Source organism: Enoplosus armatus, chromosome 8 (genome assembly GCF_043641665.1).
Source record: "Enoplosus armatus isolate fEnoArm2 chromosome 8, fEnoArm2.hap1, whole genome shotgun sequence".
NCBI lineage: Eukaryota > Metazoa > Chordata > Actinopteri > Centrarchiformes > Enoplosidae > Enoplosus > Enoplosus armatus.
In genome coordinates, this window is record NC_092187.1 from 3,629,885 (window position 1) to 3,642,541 (window position 12,657).

The window sequence follows — 12,657 nt, forward strand, 5'->3', positions numbered from 1 at the left end:
ATAAATACAATGCATGCATTACCTTATTTGTTAAACATTTTGCATGCTGCATGAGATTTTGAACTCAAGATTAGGAGTATAGAATTTTATGTTAAGACTTCTCTTCACATGTTTTGAAATGCTGTATTACAAAATGTTTTAATATAAATGTCTAATTTGCTCATACCGTATGTACTGCCATACATGTGACTCGCAGTTTAAACTTTATGTAACAGAAAAAGTCATAAAGGAGGTGTCTGTTTGAGTTTGCTGAGTTTGCTGTGGAAAATTAAATCATCTGCAGCCACATTTAAACATTAAAAAAATGTTTATGGTGACGCTAGCCATTTGATGGGTTGATCAGACGCTCAGACTTTTCAAACCACTTTGGTCCTGTAGGGCTCATGAAAGCTATAGTCGTTGTCAAATGAAAGGGTTCAAATCAGATCCTTCAACCACACTTAATTAATTCCACCTTTAATAATTTGATTCAAGAGTTGGCCACAAATGTACAGTATATCATGTCTCTCTGCATTGTGTCAGTGTGTGTGAGCACATTTCCCACTGGCCGGCATCCAGGTGCTGTAGAGGTCAGTCAGCAGTGGTGGAGACCAAAGCCATCAGGGTGACTCTGTAAGCACTCGTCTCATCCCCCTTCAAGGTGAGAGGCACACATGTCTGCACCACCTCATAGGGCTGAAACACACACAATCAGCCGGGGTACAGTGAGGTTCAAAAATCTTGTCACAGGATTTAGAAGGTTGATGGTAATGTTGCTATTAAAGCTAAGATTTTTTGTCAATATTACCTCAAAATGAACTTATTTAAACAGTAAAATGACCAGTGTCTTTGAGTACCTTTTGGCAATCAGTCATTTCTTACCTATAGATGATCTGACTTTTTGACAACCTCTTTTTTAAAAATTATTTTACAACATGGTTGTAATAAGGTTTTTTTTTGACACAGGTCAACAGAATAATAGATGCATTTGCTGTAAAATACAGATTTTGTCAACAAACCCCCACACGTTTGTCTAAAGGTTGTTTTCCCAATTCAATGACAGTGATGGAAATCTCCTCCTCACCTTGTATCCAGTGGGGGGAGTCCATGTGACAGTGATGGTGTGTTTGTGGCCTGCCTCCACGGTGCCTTTGCTGGGCTCCACGTTGAAGCCATGTTGCTGCAGGGACGCCACGTTATCCCAGTGAAACTCACCACTCTGGGGAAAGACAGAGAAAAGATGGGATGTCTTGTACCTTGAAAAATGGTTAGGAGTATATGAAGGTATTGGATATTTCATCTGCATCTTTATGCCTCAACATGTTTCATTTTATAATCTAGGAATACTTATTCTTTGTCTGACTAATTATTCCAATGAAACAGAGTTCACTTAATTATTTTCGATGGCAAAAGGGGGAAAATATGGCAGCAGCATTTTAAAGAAATGTTTAAAGAAATGTTTTGTAAATTAATTTGTTAGTTATAATTCGTTATTTATTAATACTTTCTGGGCCTGGAAAAAGGTAGATAGGAGTCAGATCAATTGTCATATTGACACGTGGCAGGAGTCAGTTGCATATCTGAGGAAACCTGTTCCGGATATTTGGGCTGTCAGTATCTGATGACATCAGTGTACCTTCTTACTGGGCTGTGTGGAGCGGATGCAGCCCACCTGCAGCTCCCTCACGGCAGGTGTGATGACTCCCGCGCTGCAGCTGGCCCGCAGGGTCACCAGCACAGGGATGACAGCCTTCTCCATCACCTCTGACTCTGCTAGATACAGAGGACCATATGAGCACTTTTAGCCCATTTACTAACCATACATACTTGCACTTCACTTTAATGTCCTCCAGACCAGAATCAATGGAATTTGCTGGCACACTTAATTTGCGTCCCGGCTAACCACTTTGCAAAGACCAAGACACCTGTGATTGGTTCAAACAAATACAAATAAGCCAGAGCGTTTTTTTCCCTCCATCCCAGAATGACATGTTGAGTCAGACCTTTCTCCAAGTCTGGCTATGCGAGACTAGGTCGGACGTGTTCACACATGTTCGACATTAACAATAATTCATGCTGACCTAATGTTCAGTATGGCTTACACAACTCAAGTCTGCTAATCGATTTTCATACTGTACGGAAGCCAATGGCGGTCTAGAGGAATAGGAAAAAGGCAACCAAAAATCTGTAGTATGCATTTGAACACACTGTTGTGGTCCATTAACATCCTTCTTCGAGACACTCCAAATATGCAGACTTCACAAACTGGGATTTTGCTGGGTGTCAATGGGAGGCTTTCAGATTCAAGCTAACATCTCTTTTCCCACAGGAATCCTGTGTCTTTGACACAATTATAGCAAAGCTCAGGCTCTTATCCAACTTCTAATGTTATTTTAATGCACTGACACCTCTTTGATTTAGTAACCTTGTCTAGGAGGTGCACCTATTTTCACACATGGATTTTGTGGTGAAATATGATCTGAATGCTGGAGACAAGCACATGAGCTGTCAGCATGCTATGATTAGCATAAATTACAACTACATCACATACCCTGCCCTTGCTCGCATAAATTACGCAATGTGTCTGGGAGTTGTCATCTTTATGGTGTCAGTGTCTTTATTTTCTCTGCCTGAGTGTCCTGTCTTGTTGGAGACTTCAGTGTCTTGAACTATGCTTGAACTTGAATCCATGGATAATTTCCAGTGTAGTATTGATCCGTTGTATTCCATTGAACTACACCATGTCCGTCATACCAGAAGTGGATGACCTGCAGAAGAGGTGAAGGCGGAGGCTTTGATACCTGTGAGCTGAGGTTGACTGGTTATCAGTGGAGGGAGGAGAGATTCAATGGGCACTGTCAGCAGGTCTCCTCCATACAGATACATGTTATATGAAGAGGCTGCACCCTTCAGATCCATCGCACACACTTCACTCTGAGAGACAGAAATGGCAGAGTTAAGGTTGTTAAATCATGTCAAGGCCAACGTGAATAGGGGATGTACAGGGTGCAGTAAGTACATTGGGAGGACAGCATTTTGCCTGGACCATGTGATGCCATTTAAACCAGTGATTAAGACCAAAGTCAGGTTGAGTGAAGAAATATTTGTGTCTTTGAGTGTGTGGTGGTCCACTGACCTTATTCACAAGCTCTATGGTTAGTCTGTCAGAATAGTTGACAGACGGGTGGTCAGGCTGAAAGGTGACAGTGATGTCCTGGCTCTGTCCTGGAGCAATGCTGCCCTCTACTGGCACCACACTGAACACACTCAGCCCACTGTAGTTCTGGGTTCCTGTACATGATACAAAAAACATACTGCTACTGCAATGGCTCCTACTGTTACTTATGCTACTACTAATGCTGTTGCAAATAATAATAAAAAAAAACTAGAGCTTATAATAAATGCAGACATAATATTGACCTTGTAACTTTAATGGTTTGATGTCAGATTCCACAGTTGCTGTTGTCCATGATGTTGCTTATTCAAATCAGTTACCTCTAGTTACCACATTGCACATACTTATGCTACATTAATGATAGTACAAATAATGCACTTGTGAATCACTTTCTTTGCTCAAAATCACCTGCCTTGTCTTTCCATGATTGCTGTGATGCTCTCATCGTAGCAGTATTAATCAATGCTGTTGCTCAACTCAGAACACAACATGCTCTAAGGCAAAGCCCCGTGGACAAATGTTAAGACCTCCACATGGATCAGTTGTTTTTTTTTAAATTATACATAAACACAAACGTACAATAAACAACAGGGATATGGATCCCTGTGATTACATTTTCTTTTGTTACAAGTTGAAAAATCATCTTACCAGTGCTCTCTGGTGGACAAATTATGTAATGGTGACACTGTTTCTAGAATCCCTCAAACCTACTTTTGCATTTCTGTACAACAATTTATTTTTATCTTATGGGCCAACACATAAACTGATACTGATATAACTGCAATAAGCTGATATCAGCCGATACATCTTTCCAGACACTGCTTTGTCATTGAAAACAATGAAAACTAAGTAAGATTTCTTCTTGCAATATTTATTTGTACCCTGAATCTACAACAACTGATGCCTACAAAGACTGACATACAACCTTAAACCTCAATGGTAACAGCATGGGCTCACTGGGCATGACAACAAAAACAGGTTGTTGATTTCATGAAAACAGAACTCTGAGGTCAATCTGCTGCTCATTACAGTATCCACATCTTCTTCTTTATGATATAGCTAAAAGGAGGCTCACTGGATTTCACCTTATCAGTGTACTTAAGTCACAAAAAAAAGTCAAATAACATGTCTGAGTAATAATGATCAATTATTACTAGATATAAAAGAATGAACCTCATGTTGAAATATATGCTGTATTTAACTCTACACAATCCAACAGCTAATGGCTATTTAAAGAAAACATTTAATGGTGATTAGCTTATTAAAAGTGTCTGGATGTTTGAAGTATTTTAAACTATGTCTTCTATGTAGTAGAGTATGAGAGAAACATTAAACAATTGGTTGTTTATAGGGCCTTCTCATGTGCATATTCTGATAGCTGTTTATTCATTGTGACAAATTAAAGGAAAAACCAATAAAAAGTGTCCCAGAAAACTGCTGGGCCACTACGAGCCTCTAGAACAGCTTCAGTGCTCCTTGTCATAGACTATGAAGGCCATAGCATATCATTTTCATACTCAACCACTCACTGAGCCTTTGTGTCCTGACGGTGTTTGCATTTGTTGTTTCTCCACTCATTTATTCAGGTTTCTCCTACCCACCTGTATGTTATGATGTATTAAAGCTCTAGCAGTCAGGTTTCCTGGTGAATCACTGCAGTGTTCATCACATCTTACCCACAGTAGACTGGACTTGAGAGTTTGTGTAACTGCCCAGCAGGAGGGCCACCCTGTCAGCTCCACCCTGAGGCCTGGAGGGAGAGAGGCTGGCCAGCAGCACCCTGAAACCCACTGCCACCGCTGAGCTGTTCTGCAGCTGCAGGCAAAACAGGGCTTAATGTCAGTTCCAAGGCTGCAACCTCCTCCAAAGCATCAAGGTAATCAGTGAATATCGACAGTCAACACACTCTTTCAGTTCTGGATTCAATTGTTTTAAGAATTGACCTGAATCTGACATGGAAAAACAGAGAGATGTAATATCTTTCTCCTACTTTGTCTACTTCTGTTGACTGACCTTCAGAACCTGTGAGGTGCTCTCCTTCTCCAACACATAGCCAAAGTCAAGGAGACCTCCAGGGTGGGAGGAAGTAACAGCAGGGACGACACCCTCCCCACACAGAGTCATCTCCAGGGTCATCTTCTGGCTACGCACCTCCAGAGTCTCACAGTGCTAAAGAACAATAGAGTAAAGGTATTACTCAATATTCATAATGTTGCTAAATAATCTTTTGTGTGATTTGAGAGGTATGATGGCTAACTCTGATGAGGACAAATCAATATATATGGGATAACAATAATTTTGGATAATTCAACCACTCTGAGACTTATGAGTCATTCACACTGGTGAACATTCTCATATGTTCCAGCAAAAAGCCAGCGCTCCATGGTAAATTCTTCACTGTTAACCCACCTTTTTCTCCAGAGATGGGCTGAAGGCCAGTACCAGAGTGTGTTTCTCTCCAGGTCGTATGCATCTGAGAGCATTCAGAAGGGAAAAGGGACCATGTATATCCAGCACTGATGACCTCAGCTTGGAAACAGTCAAAGAAAAGCAGTGGTGAACAGATATTATTATTATTTGTAGTAGTAGTGTCCTAGAAAGTGTCCTTGTTGCTCTGTATAATCCACGGTACACTGTGAACAATTTCCTTTCGAAATAGTTTCAACAGAAGTCCATATAAAAGCTGTTTACAGTGGGACACCCCGGTACCTGAGGGGTTAAGACGCTGGCCGTGAACTGCAACCTCCAGGGTTTGAATCTGGCCAGAGACCCTTGTTGCATCCCCCCGTCTCTCTCTCTCCCCTCATTTCCTGTCATCTCTCTATTGTCTGCTCTCAAATAAAGGCTTTTTCATTGCTTTAATCATTTTTCATTGCTGTGAACACCACAAACTAAATTCCGTTGGCCTCAATTGTATTGGGATGTAGGCGGAAATAAGGCCTCAATACCTCAAAACCTGGGCAAATAAAACCCAAACGACCTGTGGAGCTCAACACTTCTAGAGGTAAGAGAGAAAAACATGTGTAATTTGGGTGGAATGACCCTTTAATACACACATTAAAGATGGATTGCAGACCTCATACTATAGGATATCTGCGGATAGACATTCCAACACTTTTACATGTTAATTATATTCATTCATGAATATACTCAAAGTGTACCTGCAGTACAAAATAACTCTTTCTAACACTTGACTTGATTTAAGACTAAGATTTTTCATATAGCATGTTCAACATTTGTACAGATATCTTGAGAAGTGTGTATAGAACACAGACACACAAGAGTGATTTTCTAACTGCAGAAAATCTATTTGCATTAACAGTTTAAAACATGACTACAGTTCTGCATTTTGTTTGATGGGTAAAATTTCGCGCTTTGACAAGCTGATCAATATTTGCTGGAGAAAGGATACATCCAAAGATTCCTTCGAAATGTTCTGAACTGTAAACCTTTTGATCACCTTTTCTCCTAAAAGTACAAGACACAAACGCAAAAAACAAAAAAGATATGTAAGCTGAATGCACAAGTGAGCATTTACAGTATGTGAAGAACCATCAAGCAAAATCACTCACCCACTGCCACCTGATGGAAGTCTATGATATTGTGTCCATTGTTGGAGGTTACCACCAGAGGAGGCTGTACAGCAGGACACTGCAGCTTCAAGTAAAGAGTATTGAAGGGACTGTGGAGACGTTGGACATGACAAGCTATGACATAAGCAGTATATGTAACAGCTCACACTTTTAAGTTTTCTTTATATCACTTTGAATTGGGAGAATGATGGAAAATGACATAAATAATGATGTTAATGCTGACTCATCTGTTCTCAAAGCAACTACTAGCATTTGATCCACTAAAAATGGATCAAATGCTTATAAAAGTGGTTGAGTCCTAATTATCCATCTGTCAGTCCACACAATACAATACCTCTGAATTCAATACTCTTGTCGACCTTTGCACCACAACAATTCTAGCGTCTGGCAGCCTAAAGCAGGGGTCAGCAGACATGGTAATGAGCTCCCTAGAACAATGCCTGCTCCATCCAAACAAAACATAAATCTAATTTTAAAAGACAATGACATTTGGTACCACAAAGAGGGAACCATGTAGTTGGTATTCTGTCACGACTACTCGGATTTCTGCATCCTTGAGGATAAAACAGTGTTTTTTCATTTGGTCATCCTGTGTTGATTTGAGTTGAGTGAATGTTATTGCATTATTATTACAACAAATGTTGTTAGGAACATACTTTGGTGAGCTCATAGTTCAAACAAGACAGACAACATTCAGCACAGCTTAATGGACATATCAAAAACACAAAATCCCAAAAAAGAAATGCAGAGAAGACAATATAATACTAAAATAACTATTCATATAAAAATGGCAGGTACCTTAAAGTGCCAAAGGTTTACCATTCACTCAAGTCGATTAGCCTCAGGAAAGGTACCAAAGTTCTATCTATCTTCTCCTAGAGGACATTTTCTCAAATATTTAGAGAAATAGAAGAAATACTATATCCATAGGTTATACCAGCTCACAAGATTAGACACCTCCCTCCTATATGCTGATTTGTCAGCTGCAGTGATGACCCAACTAGAGAGGTCACAGTACTGCCTTTTTTGTCAGATCACCTGTCAGAAGCGATTTTGGTAATCTGTGAGTTCCTCGAGTTCTCTTCAGACATGGTGGCTATCACTGCTAATGCTAACTGCCCAGTTCTTCTTCTATTGACTGGGTATACAGGAGAGTTAAATCATTACTGTGTTCCATACATAGAGTGTTAATGATGATATTTTTTGCAGGCCAACCTAGATGTTTCCACCATAGCAGAAATCTTGTAAAGTAGTTGCAAATTTGTTTTTCCAAATTTTGGAATATGCACCACTAAAACACAATATCAACTGACATGGGGCCTTAAATATTGAATATAATATAATATATAATATAAATATAATATATATATAATATTGAATTGAATAGTTGGACGTTTTGGGAAATACACTTATTTGTAAGAGGTTAAATAAAATCATATTACCAAACACGAATTGATTGGTTAATCTGGACTTGGTTGAGAGTTATTTCAAATGCAGACCTTATTTTCTGGTGAAATAAGTGGAAGTCTGGAAAAGGAGGCCATGTTTTAAAAGAGCCGGCTCACATTCAGGTTTTAGGACTACAACATCTGTAAATCATAACAGGACTGCAAATGGCAAACATTTATGTGAAAGTATTGCAGAGGACTTTGGGAATTCTATATTAAGTCTAGTGAAGTCCTAAAGAATAAAGACACGACATGGCACAAATCTGACGTGACAGTGCCTACAGTGTGTTCTCCAGAGCTGGTTGGAGGCTGACTCAGGGTTACCTCCATGCAGGCTGGGCCTGTCGGTCTTCCTCAGGAACGTCCCCGTCCGACACAAAGCAGGGAACGGTGTGCTCCTTGTAGCACTGGGTGAAGGAGCACAGCAGAGAGGCCTTGGCCTCCCCATACTGCTCTGACCTAGATGGAAAAGACTCACAATTAAACAAATCAACAAACTCTCTTCACATTTGCACAATGAAACCCTATTCATCAAAGTTTTCCAGCTCTGTTGAAATTATACTATGTATGGTGTGATCACTGCAAATGAAAAGAAATGGGAATACTGATGAAATCACTTTAGCACTGGAAGAAGAGGGAACGTACAAGCAAAAGCTTTGTGTGTAACTTACTTCAGTGGATCTCAGACCTCTGTCCAAGTTATTAATTGGGTTTAAGGAAGCAGAGAGAGGCCTTCAGGGAGAATGTGAAAGATGTTTCCTAAAGAATAATTTATTCTCTTTTTGCAGTATTACTTTTTGATATTTGGTTATAGAATATTTATTGATGAATATTTGCTTCACTGGCATTTCAGTCCAGTACATTGAATGTGTTTTTCAAAGTAATTTGTGATACAAAGCAAGCAATAAGATTGATGACATCAAGGGAAAAAATCAAGTCTTTTAAGAAATGAAGACCTTCTACCCTGGCTGTATGTCGGCAGGATTGGGTGATGGTGATGTCTTTGAGTCGTCTGACACCTTGCTGTTCTTTGGAATCACGGATGCCTTCTTTCCTTTACTGGTTTCCACTGGGACCTCCTTTTTAGTCTCACAACACACACATACACATAAACATGATTGATGGGTTCATGCTAAGGTTAGACAAATGGAGCACCTACATTCTGTATAAATATTAATGTGTTCATGAAAGTGAAAAAATCAGTAAGCTGGTGAAGAGGCAGCACAGACTGATCCTCGCGCAAGCAGGAGGTGACTGGAGTAGGTGTGGTTATAGTCGTACCTCCTGTTCAGCGTGTCTGTTCCTCTCCGACTCCTTTTCACAGAGCAACTTGGCTCGGTGAAGGAGACGCAGCGCCTCCTCTTTAATGTCCTGGTCTAACAGTCTGGGTGTGAACGTCACCTGGACCAGACATCTCTAGGTCAGAGGAGAGAAGGTATGTCAGGAATTGCTCAGATTTAGAGGTAAAGCTGGTTATTATTGTGTGTCGTATTATACACATTTTCAGGAAACTTCTGTTTCTTCTGTGAGTTCTTCCTTACTGGCGATTTCTAATTTAAACCCCCACCTCCTATTACAAAGAGGAGGTTTAAATTAGTTTTGGGCAGTCTCCTGTTCTGGGGTTTCTCTAGCGTGGACCAATTCTAGTGGACTGAGGATGATAATCCCTCTGTTTTTCAATTGTAGACTATTTGCTGGATTTCTCCCACTGGGCCTCTGTTACACAGTTGAAGAATATTAATGCAATGGATGAATTGTTTCTATAAACAGAGTCTGGAGGAAAGTCTTCCACTGCCAACTTTAAATTTAACTGTCACACCCACAACAATGAACTTCAATGGTTTTCAAAATACCTATACTTTGAAATGATGCTGCATCCAGTGAATATAAAATAAATACACTGTTTTTTGTATTATGGTCTGTACTCATTGATATTGCAAGATAGAGAGTGTAAAATAAAAAAGCACTTGTTCACTTCTATCAGGTGTCCAGTAGAGTGCATCATTACACTATAAAGACATCTGTTGTGAGCCAATGGCAGCTATGATGGCTGTTTGTCTCACTGTAATTCTATACAACTGAATTGAGTTGAACTGAGGCTGGAAGATTTTCCTCTGACATCCGTTAGCTCTGTGATCATTTTGTCTTCGTTGCAAATTGTCATAATAAGAAACAAATGAACTTCCTAGTTTTTCACATCGTAAAATTAAAGGTTAGGTTCACAAGCTCAACTCAAACTATTTTGATTACGTTTAGAGTTACTAATCAGAGTTAGATTAGGAACATGTAGGCATAGCCTAAAACTCTAATTATGGTTTTGCAACAATGTTAGGATAAGATTTTGGCCAGCTGTAAAATGAGAAACACAACCTCAGGAGATCAGGCTCCAAAGGATTACTAAAACAGCGGGTGGTAAGGAGGGGTTTGAATTAATATTAGGGCCAAAAAATTATTCAGCTGCGCCCAATAATGCTAAGATGCTTGGTTTGAACAGGTTCTCACAGTCCAGCAGTCAAGATTTTCTGTCAAACATCCCACAGCATCTTTTTGTTAGACCCTTCCTGCCTGGTAAATGTCCATGCCTTTCAAATACCAAGCCCCCCAAAACAAGAGCTTTATGTCTCATACTCCCTTTAATTTCAGTGTAAAACATAAGAGGTGTGCTACTCCACCTCTCCAGGCAGCAGGCGGCCCGCAGAAGGAGCAATGCTGATGTCTGAATCCTTGGGTAGAGTGAAGGAGAACAGCCTGGGTGCTACAGGAGCCATGCTGTCCTTGACCACTGGAGGGATTGGTTGTTTGGACTGGTTCTGGTTGGTTTGATGGTAGATCAGGTAAAGTATGGCGGTGGAGTGGTCATCTACTGCCGTGGCCCCAAACTGGACCAGAGAATGGGAGAGCTCCAATGGAGGACGGACACCCACTGCTCGGCAGGAAAGAAGGAAATCTCTGATGACAAAAAAAATGTTTAGTTAAATATTAATAAATATGGGATGTAATAAACTGAATCATCATTGATGACACTGGTCCAACCAGATCCCATCATTAAAAGCATTGACGTATTGGTCCTGTAAGTCAACAAATCCATAATATGACATATAATTTACACACAATACATATTAAAATGAACCTGTTAATTCCAGATTTGCAGCTGAGTTGGAAATTGTACTCTTTGGCCTTGTTGGCACTGAAAATCAGATCAATCTCCAGGGTCTCTTGTGGGAGCAGCGTGCCAAAGCCATCATTATGTTGGACCTCAATAAACTGTAGTAGTGTGAAAGAACACAAACAACACAAACTGCTTGAATTTCCAATTTACAGCTATAATCCTTAAGATTTTCATGAAATCAAACTATTGACCAGCAACGAGGAAGTGCCCCGACCCCTTTATTTTGTCTTTTAACTTCCTGTTTACACCGGAAGTGGGAATGTGTGGGTTTACATCTGCTGCTTGTTCCTACGCTTGAGCAAACATCTGACCAGTTTTATGATAAAAAGTACAGCGTTAAGAACTCCCAGAGAGACTTTCTTCAACAGCACTCTGACAAACACAGACTACTATATGCATAGCGGTGCTAATTAAACCAGTTCCCTGCCCACACAGCACTGGGATCAGCTGGTCATCTTATATGTCTATAATATACAGTACAGCTACCCACCACCATGTTTGATACACTGCGGTATCCTTCTCTCTCCAGTTCGTCTCCTTACATACACCCTTCTGTTACTGCCATAAATCTCAAACTTGGATTCATCAGTAAATAGGACTTTTCCTCATCCACAGTAAAATACTGGTATTTCTTAGCCCACCCCAAGTGTTTGGCCTTCAGCCCTTCTGAGAAGTGGTTTAGAAACTGCTACTCCTGCTACTGAGACCACTAAAAGATAGCCTTCTTTTGACAGTACTTTTGCCGATTGGAGTCTGGCGTTCTTTCTTTTTTTTTTCTTTTTTTTAAATTCTGTATCTAACTAAGCTTGATGTATTGATCTTCTGATGGTGTGGTCACTTTTGGTCTGTCTGATTGTGCTTTGGATACAACTGATCCCGTTTGTGCAAAGTGTTTAAGAGTTCCATGCACTGCCCCCTTAGAAACCTTTAGTCTAGCCATGATTTGACACTGAGAAAGCCCCTCTTTGCTCAGAATAACAATTTGACTTCTGATACTTTCACTTAGTTCGGATTCCATGTTTCCCACTATCACAATGCTACTTAGTAAGCAGTGATCTGCTGGAAACATGAGGCACAGCCATATTTATAACAGGTGAACACTGGCTGCATGCTGAGGTAATTGAATGAGCCTCTGATGAGTAGATTAAATCCAATGCCACAAATTTGCTTCAATTCAATTGCTCAACAAACAGAAGTTTTGTCAGCAGATTGTTTTTAGATGTTAGATGAAGAGTTGCACATCTCCAACTTCTTAGCAAGGTAAGAAAGTTAACTGTGCCCTGCTGTTGTGTG

The 12,657-nt window shown here is 40.1% G+C and overlaps 1 protein-coding gene across 1 annotated transcript in view; it reads right to left on the reverse strand.

The window, feature by feature from the left end:
- Positions 1–512: 512 nt before the first annotated feature.
- The window catches only part of cfap74 (cilia and flagella associated protein 74), a 51,137-nt gene continuing 38,992 nt past the window's right edge, over positions 513–12,657 (reverse strand). Inside the window, exons 24-38 of the mRNA XM_070910906.1 lie at positions 11,326–11,459; positions 10,868–11,144; positions 9,477–9,611; positions 9,159–9,283; positions 8,520–8,654; positions 6,727–6,836; positions 6,567–6,622; positions 5,564–5,683; positions 5,168–5,323; positions 4,831–4,969; positions 3,116–3,270; positions 2,781–2,913; positions 1,616–1,752; positions 1,064–1,198; positions 513–675 (exon numbers count right to left, since the gene is read on the reverse strand). Coding sequence (XP_070767007.1) covers positions 571–675; positions 1,064–1,198; positions 1,616–1,752; positions 2,781–2,913; positions 3,116–3,270; positions 4,831–4,969; positions 5,168–5,323; positions 5,564–5,683; positions 6,567–6,622; positions 6,727–6,836; positions 8,520–8,654; positions 9,159–9,283; positions 9,477–9,611; positions 10,868–11,144; positions 11,326–11,459 — 2,052 coding nt within the window. The 3' untranslated portion in view covers positions 513–570. The remainder of the gene's footprint in view (positions 676–1,063; positions 1,199–1,615; positions 1,753–2,780; positions 2,914–3,115; positions 3,271–4,830; positions 4,970–5,167; positions 5,324–5,563; positions 5,684–6,566; positions 6,623–6,726; positions 6,837–8,519; positions 8,655–9,158; positions 9,284–9,476; positions 9,612–10,867; positions 11,145–11,325; positions 11,460–12,657) is intronic.